The 14,271-nt window shown below is 41.7% G+C and overlaps 2 protein-coding genes across 5 annotated transcripts in view; one reads left to right on the plus strand and one right to left on the minus strand.

Moving 5' to 3' along the window:
• Positions 1–104: 104 nt before the first annotated feature.
• On the minus strand, positions 105–5,828 carry DOLK (dolichol kinase). Of its 2 annotated transcripts, none has more exons than XM_029999456.2 (2): positions 5,766–5,828; positions 105–2,660 (listed from the first exon to the last, which is right to left on the minus strand). In XM_029999456.2, the coding sequence occupies exon 2, from the start codon at positions 2,553–2,555 to the stop codon at positions 984–986; it is 1,572 nt and encodes a 523-aa protein (XP_029855316.1). In that variant the 5' UTR covers positions 2,556–2,660; positions 5,766–5,828; the 3' UTR covers positions 105–983. The 2 variants fall into 2 exon arrangements, with proteins under 2 accessions (XP_029855316.1, XP_040975938.1); XM_041120004.1 differs by lacking the exon at positions 5,766–5,828 and adding an exon at positions 4,895–5,446.
• Positions 5,829–5,879: 51 nt separating this feature from the next.
• Positions 5,880–14,271, plus strand: part of NUP188 (nucleoporin 188) — a 30,234-nt gene continuing 21,842 nt past the window's right edge. For 2 of the 3 annotated variants that reach the window (XM_041120002.1, XM_029999430.2), the window contains exons 1-11: positions 5,880–5,953; positions 7,855–7,909; positions 8,512–8,585; positions 9,162–9,246; positions 9,953–10,033; positions 10,513–10,557; positions 11,179–11,271; positions 11,414–11,533; positions 11,951–12,162; positions 12,956–13,070; positions 13,598–13,798. In XM_041120002.1, coding sequence (XP_040975936.1) covers positions 5,928–5,953; positions 7,855–7,909; positions 8,512–8,585; positions 9,162–9,246; positions 9,953–10,033; positions 10,513–10,557; positions 11,179–11,271; positions 11,414–11,533; positions 11,951–12,162; positions 12,956–13,070; positions 13,598–13,798 — 1,107 coding nt within the window. In that variant the 5' untranslated portion in view covers positions 5,880–5,927. Of the gene's footprint in view, positions 5,954–7,854; positions 7,910–8,511; positions 8,586–9,161; positions 9,247–9,952; positions 10,034–10,512; positions 10,558–11,178; positions 11,325–11,413; positions 11,534–11,950; positions 12,163–12,955; positions 13,071–13,597; positions 13,799–14,271 lie in introns of those variants that run through there. The other variant, XM_041120003.1, reaches the window with a different exon arrangement.

Raw genomic sequence — 14,271 nt, forward strand, 5'->3', positions numbered from 1 at the left:
GGACAGAATTAAATGGCTCTACTCAATTTGTTGATAGAAGCATTTTTATAAATTATTTGATTAAACATCTAGCTAAAAAAACCATGAAAAGTAGAAAACTGTAATAGTATTAGAAAAGTTTATTGACTTTAACAGTTTTTTTTTCTGCTTTCATGATTAATGTGTAATCAGTTTTACCTGTGACTTTGCTTAGTTTTTTCCCCTATATTGAATAGTATCCCAAATGAATTATAGATTAAAATCGTGAAAAAAAACATTCTTGTTGCATAAACCTTCAGGGCTAAAACCGCAACCCTCTTGTTAATACTGTTTGGAATAAACGGCCTCTTTCTTACATTCTCAAACCTCTCCCACCTGCTCTGGATAAACTTAGCTATTATAGCTACTGAGTTTGAAGTTGTGTTCGTGCATCACAGTGCATTAGTATGGCTCTTGTTGATGGTGACTGGATATATTTGGACAGTTGTACTCACTCTGTGTGGTCACCTTCATTACAAAACATGCTTTAAATGGTGCTTATACAGAAACAAGGAGTTCACATATTCAGTAATACAAGACGGCAGGACTCAGTACAGCAAAACAAGTTTTGGCTCTGATACAATACAGAGGTGGCAACGTCTGAGAGGCTTGCTTATTTATTTTTTTTCCTCTCATTGACTTACCTCTTCCTCCTCTACTTCCTTTGCCTTTGCGCACCCAGAAGAAACTTAAATTGGATTACTAAACACAAATGCTATTTTTATCAGTCATGTTTGTGTTCCTGTGAGAACATAAAGCAACTCATGCTGTTTTAAACGGGGAAAAAACAAGACCAAACCAAACCCTTTATTTCAAATAGGTCTTCTTCATTTCTGTTTTTAACAATTTTATCATCTGCTGTACCAAAAACAGTGTTTAGATCAGCTTTGAGCTCTCAGTACAGTGCATATTCTACTACCACTTTTCTCTAGAAAGGGGAAAAACCTCTGTTCCTGGAAGTGCTTCTATGCCATAAACATTATCTGGAGGTAGAGGGGCAACAGCAGATTATCGATTTGGGTAGTATAAGCTTCCAAAAGAGAAACTAAGCTCACAGATGCCAGAATCCAGGCATAGCTGGAGTTCAGATTCACACTGCTGTCAAAGATCAGAATAAGAGCCACAGCAATGATCTGAGCAAAAATAGCTGTCATTGTCCCTTCAAAGGTCTTCTTTGTTCCTGGCCATTTGATTTCTCCCATTGTGCTACCAAAAACGGAGGCAATAGTGTCTCCTACCCCTACTGCCAGTACCCCAGAGTAGGGGACCAGTGCTCCCGCCCCAGACAAGGTACCTTTAGGAGCACAAGATCTGGGGAACAACCACACTGGGAGGGACATGCCAAGGAGGAGATAAATATGAGTCAAGATTAGAGGTCCACTGTCTCTTTCATCCAAGAAGAGAGACAGCAAATGCCTAAGAGTTTGGCCAAATGGTTTGATCCTGAAGTACCGAATATACTCTAAAAAGATAAACACTGCCAGACACAGAACTGCAGCAACGTAGAGAAGCTGGCGGTCATAAATTAGTCCAGGAACATAAGTAGCTACAACAATGAAATGGAAATATTTCCTGGTTATAGTCGAGGCCTGATGTTTTTTAGATTCAGATGATCTCTTAGCATTCTGGTAGAAAACTATGCCACATGCTGAAGCAGCCAAAAAGGTCCAATATACAAGAAGGTAAACTCTTGTCTGTGTCTGAAACAGAAACTGGAGTAGCCAGAATAAAGGGTTCCTCTGGATCAGTCGGTACAGCCAAGGCATGATGACCCCTAAGCCTAGCACTGCTGTCATCATGTGGAAAAACATGGAGGAGATCCATGTACCCGAATCCATGAAAATGAAGAGCACAGTGAAAAAAAGCCCAAGAAGAACAACTCCAACAACTGCTACCAGAAGGAAAAAGTCTATGGGATCACCTCTGCCCTCGATTACATTCAGTGAGCGTTTAATGAGCTGATTGAGAACAAAACTTATACCTCCGAGAACTAGCAATGCTTCTCCAGGAGTAAAACATCGAGGCAACAAGTACAGCAAGATCATACTGAGGTAGACAAAAATTAGCAGCACTTCTAGGACCTCTATCACTTCTGAAACAGTCAAAGAGTGCTTCATGGTATAGATAATTATACTGCCAGCAACACCAGTAAGTATGCAAGTGTTAGTTGGGACAGGTTTTGTGATGCCAACCGCTATTACAGACAGAAAGAGAGCAACCAGCATGCCAGTGGAAGCTACAACTATGCCAAAACGTTCGAAGTACACAATGCCAGCAGATTTGCACCTCTCCTTCATCATTATCCCCAACAAGGGGATGACCATGCTAGCTGGCAGGAGGCCACTGTTCGCTGTTGTACGGAACTGGAATACAGCCCCACCCAGCTGGAGCAGACGGTCCCATTTGAATTGGGCATAAAAAGCCTGGATGGTGAGAGCGACAGCGCACCAGGAATACCGGTCCCACACCACTGCGTGCACAAAGAGAACGATGATGAACACTATCAGGGATTCCACGAGCACTGGCTTGTTTAACATGATTCCAGTCCAACGTGGCTCAAGCTTTCAAACTCTTTCTCAGGAGTCCTGATGTGCTTAATAATCGTCCATTAGGAAGAATTCCCTTTCATGCTACTGCAGTTCCTATTAAAAAAAAAAAAAAGAGCAAACAATTAAAGCCACAACTAGAAAAGCTAAAGCTTTCGCACAGCTGTTTTGTTCTTAAGCTCAATTTAAACTGATAGTTATGTGCCAGTTATTAATGTCAACTCACAGGTGAATAAAAAAAAAAAAAATAGAACTAGTGAGGTAGTAGATCAGCCAAAACTCTCATCCCCTTTTGAGAATCAGAGAAGTCAGCCTGCAGTGACAGAAATGAACCACTGAATACTGGGGTATTCAGATACAGTTTTAAATATTTCTGTTGCAGTGTCTTTGAATGAAAATGTGAAGCAAACAAGCCATAAATATTCCCAGAAGGCTTCATTGTGATGGTGTGAGTTTGAAATATAGTTAATGTAAAAGTTTAAAGGTAATTTTAGAACCTAATTTTATATGTGGTTTTCACTGTATTTTTACAGAATGTTCCTCCTTTATTAAATATTTCTCTTCCCACTGCTGTGCAAAACCCCCTACGTACCTCTCCCCTTCTGTCACTGGTGTTATGATTGAATACTTCCCATTACTGCAGTAGGTGTTTTATAATGCTATATAGTATTTAGAATAGAAGTAGGAAAGAAAACATCACAATCACTTAAAAAAATTCTCAAATGGCATACTTTATCTAATTTTGATCTACTACCAGAACTGTCAAGATAAGCTAAATTGGAGATCTGAGCACAGAAAAATGACGTGAACAGACCTCATCTTGCCTGTAGCCATGAGAGGATGTTTATCACATCGTTAGTATTAAGCAGCCTAATTTGTTTTGCTTCTACAGCACTGCTGGGTCATATTTGTTACAAAGATATCTATTCTGAAATACGCTTCTAGTTCATCTTGATGTATTGGCAATATTCTGTTTAACTCTAGGATGTGTTGTAGCCATATGATTTAATTATTATACAGCTTCACAGGTGAGTAAATGAGTCTGATTTATTCTTCCTTATTTTTAAAGAAAGGTATTGGCTTCATTTCTCTTTAACACAGGGCACGGCCTCTTCCCCGTCAGCTATCTTGATTCCCATTTTCCAAGTGAGAACCCTGCATGCCTATTCTACACAGACCTGTATAAATAAGTGAAGTATTTTAATGTTAGTCAGTCATTAATGACACTAGACAAATATTAGCAAGTCTCATCCCAAAACCGCATCATTACTTTATAAGTGATTTGTTTAACTAACCTCTGGTACGATTTATTTTCCTCAAATTCCTCAAGAGTAAGTAAACCCTGTAAGACATTCTTGATCATGATCTACAGCTGTCATTGTTTTCTATATCCCCTCACTCCCTTGTCTTACTAAGACTTAGTGCATTTACAGCTCTTCACCTTCGCTCAGTCAAGTCTCACAGCCAATGACAGCTGCATTGCAAACTAAACTCCTTTTAAACTTTTGGACTATAAGATAAATAGCTGAGATAATCAGCAATGCACACAATGACTCTATAGGTTAAATCATATCTTATCTTCTTCGAAGTATTGTGGGCATTCACAACATTGTGAAATTCTCACCAGCATTTATTGCTTTCTGGCAACCTTTGTTTCTCCTTATCCATAATCTGATGTTAAGTCTTAGCCATACGTAAACCAATGCCATTACACTGACATCTCTTTTGCCGCCTTTGAAGGTATCAGTTTCTGTATGTCTGTTGGCAATAGAACAGCTGATCCAGTTGTATGTATCCCTGCTGTGTAAGATATCTCCAGCTGAAACTCTGGATTGCTTCATCCTTTCTGGCCCACCCTTAGCAGTAAACCCTTATTAAATTCTGCTCCCCCAGTCTCATTACTAATATATGCATTAGCCATTAGCTCCCTCATGGAAGGCTAAAAGTTTATTTAAAGTTTTGGCTTGGGTTTTCATCCAGTGTTGAATGGTGTCACCAGATTATAAAGCTGATAGAGATCTTAGCAGTAATATTACTAGGTAACTATTAAAGTTTGTACCATCAAACTCCCTTACACTGTGGGTCTGGAGCAGTTTAGTTATTTATGACTTTGTATTGAAAACTCACAATTATTAATAGATTGCTTTTTGGCATCCTTTCACATAGGCTGAAATACTTGATTGCCAAACAACTTCATTGCATTTACTGTTGCTACACAGCTAGATCAGGCCAAGTACAATCTTTTTGCCATCACAATTCATTTTTAAACAGAACAGGAGAAGAATTAATCATATAGTCAATAAAACAGAACTGGCATGGGCAATATCTACCTACGACCAATAATGGTTTTGGGGTCCCACTCCTTGTTGTTTCTGAGCACAGGGGAGGGGGAAGCTTAAGCCTTATTTGAGAAGAGGCAGGGTAAATACCACACGCTAGCCAAAGCTTGAAAAAGACCTCCCACTCAGTCTGGCAACTTTAAGGTTGCAACCCAGCTCTTGCATCAATAATGACAGCTTCCCCCAGCAGGCAGCCTGCCAGCTGGCCTATAAGACAAGGAAGAATTTCACCATGTGAAACGCAGGTCTCCTACTCTATTGCAGCAGCTTTGAAAGCCGATGACCTGTGAATTTGCAACACGATGTATTTCACTGCTGAATTGTTTCATTTTCTTGTGCCTGCTGCGATTCCCTCCTCCACACCTTCTTTCAGGTAACATGAAGCTCCTCAGCACTCCTGCTGTCTCACACACTGAACGGGACCCATCGCCCCCAGTTTCAAGCCGGACTAAGCGTTTTCTGCCCGTTTCGCCATCAGTATCCCGGCTGCTCTGGGTAGGGATGCTTCCCCCTGACGTGCTCTCAAACGCCCGGTAGCCCTCGCCTCGCTGCACCACCTGCCGCCTCCCTCTCTTAACTATGTCCCCCGCAGCGCTGCGGGCTCCCCTTGCCCTCTCCTTCCACGCCGCCCTCCGCCTCCTCTCCCCCTCAGCCGCGGCACCCCGCAGCTCAGCCGTCACTACTAGGAAGCTGCCGCGGGGCACGGGCCGCAGCAGGGATGGCGGACCTGCGTTAGCCCCTGGAAGGTCTCGGAGCCGCTCGGAAGCTCTGCCTGGGGAAGCCCCGGGTCCCGCCGAGGAGCTGCGCCCTTCCCCGACCGCCCCCCCCCCCCAGCAAACCCGGGAGCGGAGCGCAGACCCACCTCACGGGACGCCGCCATCTTGGCGCTGCCGCCTGTCACATGACCCAAAACGCCGGGTTGGGGGCCGGAGGCGGAGCGGCGGCCCCCACCACGTGACACCGGCGCTGGGGAGAAGGAGGGGGGACGACTCCGCACGGCGGGTCACGTGAGAGGGGAGCGAAGATGGCGGCGGGCGGGCTGTGCGCGAGGTGCGGGAACGCGGCGGCTGCTCCGACGGGCGGGGCGGGGGGGGGGGGGAGAGGGGGGAAGGCGGGGGCGGCCCCGTCCCTCGCTGCGCGCGGACGCCCGTCCGCGGGGCGGGGGGGGGCGGAGAGGGGGTCGCGGTGAGGGGAGGGGGGGCAGCGCCGGCGGGGGGAGCGGGTTGGGGAGGGTTAACGGCAGCGGGGCCCGCGCCGGCCTGGCCCCGCCCCTCGCGCGCGCAGCGAGGCCCCGCCCCGTCCCTCGCTGAGGGGCCCCTCGGGGACCCTCCAGGCGGCCAAATTTCGGTGTCAGTAGCGACTGTTTGGTGGTTTTGCCTTTCTTTTATTCTGCCGTATTGTGAAAGGTGGAACGTTAAGCAGCGCTGTTTAAAAGCTTCTGCTTCTGCGAAGCTGAAGTCTCGATTTCGGCTGACATCTCGGAGGTGCCTGTCAGACCTCCTCCCAGCCCCAGAGCTGCTCTCGTGAAGAGCAGAGGGTCGGCTTTCACCGTTTGGGGAACTCTTTGTAAATACGAAAATCAAAATAGAGATGTGGAAGATGTGTAAAGGAAGCTATTCGGTGAATCCCAGGTTCTGCGGTCGCTTCAGATCTGTGCCTTCTTTTGTCCTGAGCTTGTTTTTTGACGTTTATTGTAACGTTTTTATGCTCTGGAGTGTTCCTAGATGTCTGATTTTTATTAAAAGAATGTCTGTAAGCCCTAATGGGGACACAAACACCAGTGTTACATGTGATCACATAAAGAGAGCTTTCCTTCCTTAGCTGTCTTGGAGCCTAATTAATGAACTGGCAATAAATTGTGGTCTGTTTTATTCACAGAAGAGGTTAGGAGGGAATGAGAAGTAGAAGTGTTGGCTCTGCTAGGGTGGTGCTCAGTTCCACAAAGCGATTCTTTTCATGGTAAAATTGTGTGGCCTTTTGGTGCTCTGTGTGGGCTGGAGAGGTTGCACCCACAGCTGACCAAGTCAGGAGAGGTTTGTTGGCTTATACACAGGGAGGTGCACCTAACTATCGAGGAATTAGCAGGTAGAAATTATGTTGATAGGTGTACTGGAAATAATGGGTCTTGTCATTCATTTAAGTGGCACCATGTGTCAGAAGTTGCAGATGACTTTCACTGCCATAGTGAGTTATTTTAATGATGCTATTCTAAAAATAAGTTAATGAGTATTCTTGCTTTTGTAGACAAGCTTTGTATAGGGAGCTGTGATGTTTAACTCCTGATTTGTATTGTGTTGCTAACAAATCATCATTTGTCTAAGTTCCTGAAATACTCTTTTTGGCAGACATCTTTTTTCAGTGCTGTTGTAGGGAGACCCATTTTTCTGGATGCATGTGCCAGGGTCAGGATTTGATCTGTCATACCTTGTAGTGCAGATTGGCTTTTCTACAGAGTTCTCAGGAAGAAACAAGAAGCCGAGGGTAAACGTGGCAGTCATTCTACCTTATGTAAAGGTGTTGGAATTTTTCACTTCACCCAGTTTTATGTTCCACGTAGAGTAAAGGATGAAACTGTTACGGAATAGTTTGTTTGGGGGAGAGCATTGAATGTAACTGAATAAAATATTGCTCTGTACTTTCATTAGGTTTCCTTTTACTAACCTCCAACATCCAAGTAGCAAAATCAAATTGAGCTAGTAAACTGATATAAATGTGATGCTTCTTTGATATGAGTTTGCAAGTCTTGCTGTATCAGTCTTTCCTGGGTTCTTCCAGGACATCTGAAACTAGTCAGCTAAAAACTAATGTTCCTTAAATAATTTTTCTTATATCTTACAATGCAATGTGATCTGCTCTGAGTTAATTGCAGGTTTGAAAAGGTGTAAGCTAAATGGAAGCCTAATATAGTGTTAATCATTAAAATACTCACCACCTTTTCCCTTTGTTTACAGGAGCAGCAGAGAATTATGGACAATTCTTCTGGGCAGATCAGCTTTAAGAGAACCAGTAAGTCCGTGTCTTGCTAAGCAGGTTTGTCCATCACTGAATGGACTCCACAGTCAAATGTATCATTTGTACATCTCTTTGAATATTAGTGAAAATATGTTTTGCTGCTTTTCCCTCTTCCTCAGTGCATTTTTGTTCCTCTATCTCCGCTACTTGTTCATTCTTCCACTCCTTGTTTATAGTTGCTTCATGAACTACCTGGAAGGGTGTATGTGAAAAGATCATTCCCTTTCTGGAGCGGATACAAATGCTACTTTCCAGACTGGCTGGCCTGGGGTATTCATGAGTGGCACAGCCTGCTTCCTTATTTTCAGGGACAGAGCCTGTGCTTCCAAGAATTGGCCCAGAGGTTGGAAATCCAAATGTTTCTGTACCCAGTCCATTGCCTCCTATTTCTTCTCCCTTCCTGTGATTAGGCAAGGCAGCGAGCTGTCTCATACAATAATGCGCCTTGAATCAGTCTGATTCATAGATTCTTGTCTTGTGTTGTTCCTGTTTCTCTGTGGTGGCGGAATTCCTTTGCTTCGCTTAAATTTAACAAATCTGATACTCAGCAGTGTACATTGAGGAATCTGTTCAGTAGTATTTGGTTCTTTTTTTAGGCACAGATTGCAGCAGAATTGAACAAGCACTGGCAGAGATTGTTAGAGGGACTTTCATACTATAAACCGCCAAGGTATTGTAATTGCCCGATTTTAGAAATTAACCCCTAAAATGGGGTCTCCTAATAACATGTTGAATATTTGTCCCTGATTACATAAAAATAGATATTTACTCTCTTGCATGACTAGAGGTTTCAGGAAAGGAGTAGCAAGAGAAAGTACTTAATCCACATAACATTCTGGGGCATGAAATACAGACCAGAAAGAAATAACAGCAGTGTCTGCTGTCATTACTAACGTTAGGTAGCTCCTAATCCTTGTCTCCGCTGAGCTGCAGCAATCACGTGCAAGTACGCGGCCTGTGGAGAAGTGGCACTCAGTCATCCCAGAAAGGTATCCAGATTCCCTCACTGGAAACGGTGGAATGAATATAGCTTGCATTTATTATAGTAATAAGATTGTGAACAATGTTGAGTTTTATCTGCTGGGAAGGTTACAGAATATTGTTGTATGAAATATTGAAAGGCTATTGAGGAAAAAGCAAATGTTCAGTTTAAACTGATAAAACTGAGGACTTTGAAATTAAGCCTATTTAGTTGATTCCTTGGGATTGCTGCATTTTTAATGACTAAAATTTCTTTTTTCTTTAGTACGACTTCAGCAGAAAAAATAAAAGCTGATAAAGATGTAGCTGTTCCACTAAAAGAATTGGGTCTGAGGGTCAGCAAGTTTTTGGTAAGTGAAGGTGCTATCTGATTAGTTTTATCCCTGCACTTGGAATGCATTGTTACTGGGATTCTGATATTTAAGTAAGCTTCTTGATGTTGAATAGAGGCAAACTTAAGTTCCTTTCAGTTCAAAATAATCTAAAGAATGTTAGAAGTACATGTTGAAGCTGTAGGTCAAAATTTTCAAAAGTTATTAGTGATCTTGAGGTGCTTTTCTTTTTCTGGTTAACATCCCTTTCTGCTGCAAAGGGCCCTGCTTTTCAGAAGCAGTCACTCGCTTTTGGTCTTTCTTGGGTTCTTTCAAGACATCTGAAACTGCTCACGTAAAAACTGATGTCCCTTAAATCAGTTGCCATGTTTGAAAATACTGTCAGTTTACCTGCAAAGTTATGTTCCTTCAAGCCAGAAGTTTAGAATTCAGTGACTGCTGGTGGTACCTTTATTTAAATGACTGTTATGCTCCTTTTGCTGAAGTTAAACTGGATACATCTAAGTGACAGCAGAGCTTACGTATTTTGCTTTAAACAGTAGTGCTGACTAAAGCAAGCATCTGCCTGATGCAAAGATTTTCTTTTGGCATATTTTGGAAATTACTTGTTTTGAAGAGAAGAGCTGCCTGAATATTTGGAGAGGATCTTCATCTTTAATGAATTCAGTTGCCTTCTATTCATTTCAGAGCATCTCTCTTTTTTTTTTTTTTCCTTCCCCCCCAGGGTCTGGATGAAGAGCAGAGTGTGCAGTTGTTACAGTGTTATCTTCAAGAGGATTACAGAGGAACAAGGGACTCCCTGAAGGTCCATAGCTCCCATTTGTGTTCTATTTACTTCGCATTTCTCCTTAATACCAGTAGTTGTTGGATGCATATGGTCACGTGTGAGTCTGAGTTCTGATTTGGAAATGGCTTTGTAGCTTTTCTTCTCTGAACCTACAATGCTCAAGTGCTGCTTTAAGGAAATGTGATAGCAGATATCCAGGCCTAACTTTTGAGTACCTTTTCCTGCTTGAGTCTCTCTGCAGGAAACTCAGCTCCTCTCTCTATCGCAGCAATACAGGAAAACTACAGATCTGTGAAGGAGTGAGTGGAGATGAAGAACAAATACGTAGTTAAAAATGAGCGTTTTGGCTTCGTGCTTTTGGAATCTATCTTTCCAAAAGAAATGGAAAGAAAAATTGTCTTTTGTTTATTTCAGTCTTTTTTTTTTGTGAATATGTATTTTGTCAGTAGGTATTTCTGCAGTAGATACTTATTTATTTTGTTATGTTTTGCTTACAGACAGTTCTTCAGGATGAAAGGCAGAGTCAGGCTCTGATGCTGAAGGTTAGTTATTTCCATTTGTATTTTCTGTTGAAAAGGTCTGTTGACAGAGAACCAACTTTATTTCTGTAGATCTAGAAAATCTTAGAATTCCTTCATATAAAGAACAAATTTTAGAAGATGCTTCTGAAATAGAGGGATGTGCATATAGATTTGAACAGTGTTAGTAGTTGCTACAGAAAGGAAATTTTAGGCTTAATATCAGGGAATTTAGCTGGGCAGACGTACGCTCCCATGTTTTCCAAACCTTATAGGTTTATATGTTATGGTCTGAAGTGGTAACTCTGAAATGGAGACTGATGATCATATCTGACAGAGGATAATAGGGATAAGGAATCAGAGATCATCTCTCTCTGTCTTTTTGCCTTTCTTTTCCAAGTTTTCTCACTTAGCGGTGTAATTATAGACATGTCCCTATGGGCATGTTTTATTGAGTTCTGTAAAGTTAATTAAGTATTTTTTTTTTCAGATAACTTACTAACTGCTTAGTTGAAACTCCATCTGTAGTGATGTTTGGGCACTATATATTCTTGTGATGAAGGCCTTGGCAGTGAATGGGAAAGGAAAGTGTATGGGAGTTGGACACAATACCAAATTGATACTAATCACACTATATATTCACAGCTTGCTGACTATTACTATGAAGAGAGGATCTGCATTCTGCGCTGTGTCCTCCATCTACTCACTTACTTTCAGGATGAGAGGCACCCTTACACAGTGAGTACAGGAACCTTTTCCTGGCTGTGGTGTCACTGAAATAAGCTAAATATGTAAGTTGTGTAGTAATTGTCCACTTGTGATTGTAAAAAGCACATGAGTGTGTATGTGAGAATTTCATTTATTTATTTGTTTATTTAAGGCACAATACTTCCAGTGTGTTGAAAAGTTGGACAAGGAACTAGTTCCTAATTACCGGAAACAGTTTGAAGCACTGTACAAAGCAGAAGCTCCTACATGGGAAACACATGGAAATCTCATGGTATTTTGTTTTTTGCTATTATTTATCAAACTTACAAAGTCTTTCCTTATATGTAGTGTATTGGAAAATGTGTATGTGCAGATGCAGTTAAAAAGGATGTTTCTTCTGGTGCAAGAAACCTAAAATTTTTTTTCTCTCTAACAGAACACACTTTTGCTCAGAAACAGAGCACTGCATGGAACGTATTGTTCCTTGTAATAAATCCATTAATAGCCCTAGGCTAACAGATCCATTTATGTGTAGTTGTTCATAATCTCTCTTCATCAGCACACTCTGTATTTATAGTGGCTTTCCTTGCCATTGATAAAAACAGCTGGCCACACAAGCTGTTGAAATGCTTCAACACTTCTTAGTTTCTAACTGCTTTGACTGACCTGTGAGCTTCGACATATGATGGTAGAACTTTTTCTTGTGCAGACAGAACGTCAGGTTTCCCGTTGGTTTGTGCAATGCCTCCGTGAACAGTCCATGCTCCTGGAAGTCATCTTCCTCTACTATGCATACTTTGAAATGGCACCTGATGAGCTTCTGGCATTTGCAAAGATGTTCAAAGAACAGGGATTTGGCACTAGACAAACCAACAGACATTTGGTAGATGAGAGCATGGATCACTTGGTGGATCGTATTGGGTAAGTATCACATATATTTGTGAAGTGTACAGAGCAAAACAATTGTTTTCCTCAGGAGAAAAGCATTTATATTTCTTGCTGCTGCCTCTTAAAATCACCACTATTTCAAGGTAAGCTTATTGTGATGAAGGCAGAATAGCTTTTCTGGTCACATTGGAGGTTTGTGGCAAAATGAAGGTGTGATTGCAAAGTAGAGAGGTATCCCTATACCAGCTTTAATCTAGTATATAATTTTGCCTCTCATAAGAATGGCAATGAAGACACAGTGCCACTCCTTCTTAGATGGTCTAGTGGTAAAGTGAAATTGCGTCTTTACAGTCCTGTGCTGGTAGTCTGGCTGCTACCTGCATGGAGGCTAGTACTTTTTCTCTGACCTGTATTGTTAACTGTGTTGCCTAAGTTGAAGCTATTGTGGGTCTGCTTACAACTGGCAGTAATGTCTTCATTTTGCTGCGTGGGACATAACTCGAGCTGCAGCTAGGGGGAATGAAAATCCTGCCAGGTGGCAGAGAGTTACAAAGGTGGAAAAGCTATCTTCAAATTTCAGTGACTTTTTTTTTGTCTGTTCAACCAGAAATGGTAGTTCTGAAGATTGTAATCTGTCATATACTAGCATTTCAAGACAAAATTGGGATTACCTGCTGTTAATTTAATGTAATTTCTTATTGCTTCAAAGAACTGAACAAAAGTAAACTAAAGGTTGTTTTTTGGAAACTTATAATTTAAAAAAAACCACCTGAATTCTTAAATAAGGTTTCTGACCTACTTGTTTTTATTCTTTTCCTGCTTGTAGCTACTTTAGTGCTCTTATTCTGGTGGAAGGCATGGAAATTGACTCCCTCCATGAGCGTGCTTTGGATGACAGGACGGAGGAGCACAAGTTAGCCAATAATGAGCGCATCCACCAGGTAAAGCACTGGCAGAGTAGCCCCTCATCAGGCCTAACAATACAGAAATTACTGTGATTACCCAAGCAGTGCTGTTTAAAGATTATGTCTATAAGTTTCTGATCCTTGAGTTTGTTGACCAAGTGTAGGAACTAGCATCCATGTAAAATTCTGGGGCAAATAAGAACAAAATTAATTCCTCTTCCCCTTATATTTCCTTGGTTATCCTGGGCCTTTCTCTAAAGAAAGATGTGTGCAAAGAAATAGGCATTGTGAAGTTTCCAGAAGGCAATGAAACAAAAGATTTGTAGTGTCAGTGCTTTCAGGACAGAGAACATCTGAGGTTAGACCAACTATAAGTCAGTAAACCATGCAGAAAAACAGACTGAGGCTGCAAGTATATAATTTGGTCAGCTGTATGTTTGAAATAATTATCTGCAAGGGAAAGGTGACTGTTAGGAAGAAGACACAATCAGCTATATGCATGCCAAGTATGAACTTCTTTCGGAAGATCTCAGTTATTTTGCTTTTGTCTTGTCTCTGCGCAGGAGATGGACAATCAGCTGCTGCAGTTAGGGGATGTTTCGCATCATGCTCCGGTGCTTTTGGCCTGGGCTCTACTCCGTCACACTGTAAACCCAGAGGAGTCAACAAACATCATCAGGAGAATGGGCAGCACTGCTATCCAGCTGAATGTTTTCCAGTATCTGACAAAGCTTCTGCGATCGCTGAGCAGTGGGGGGAAGAATGTGAGTTTCTTATAATTGTATGTGTAAGCTCTTGAAGGTTTTTAACTGCTACTGATGTAAAGGTGTGATGGGAAGTGGATGATTTTGAACCAATGTTCTTTTAAACTAAATCTGGTTCTAAGCAGAGTATGCAGTAAAGCATGTTTTATCATCTTACCTTCTTTCAGTGAGAAATCAAGCTGAAATGAAACAGATTTTTATGCCCAAAGAATAAAAAAAAAATTTTCATAAGTTGAGGAACTACATCTCTTTTGAGCAGAATAGACTGCATTTAATCACATTTGTTGATTTGCCTCCAGAAGTGTACTTGCCATTGTAGATCTTGAGCATTAGATGTTTTAACTCTGCACTGTTCTCTGTATATGGTTTCATTAGACAATACCGTGTATGAGGGTAAACTACTTTGTAGGCAGAAACCAGTGAAAGCAAATCCTTTTGATTTCTGTGAACACTGAGTGCTTCTTTTTTTTGAT

Source organism: Aquila chrysaetos, chromosome 24, assembly GCF_900496995.4.
Source record: "Aquila chrysaetos chrysaetos chromosome 24, bAquChr1.4, whole genome shotgun sequence".
NCBI lineage: Eukaryota > Metazoa > Chordata > Aves > Accipitriformes > Accipitridae > Aquila > Aquila chrysaetos.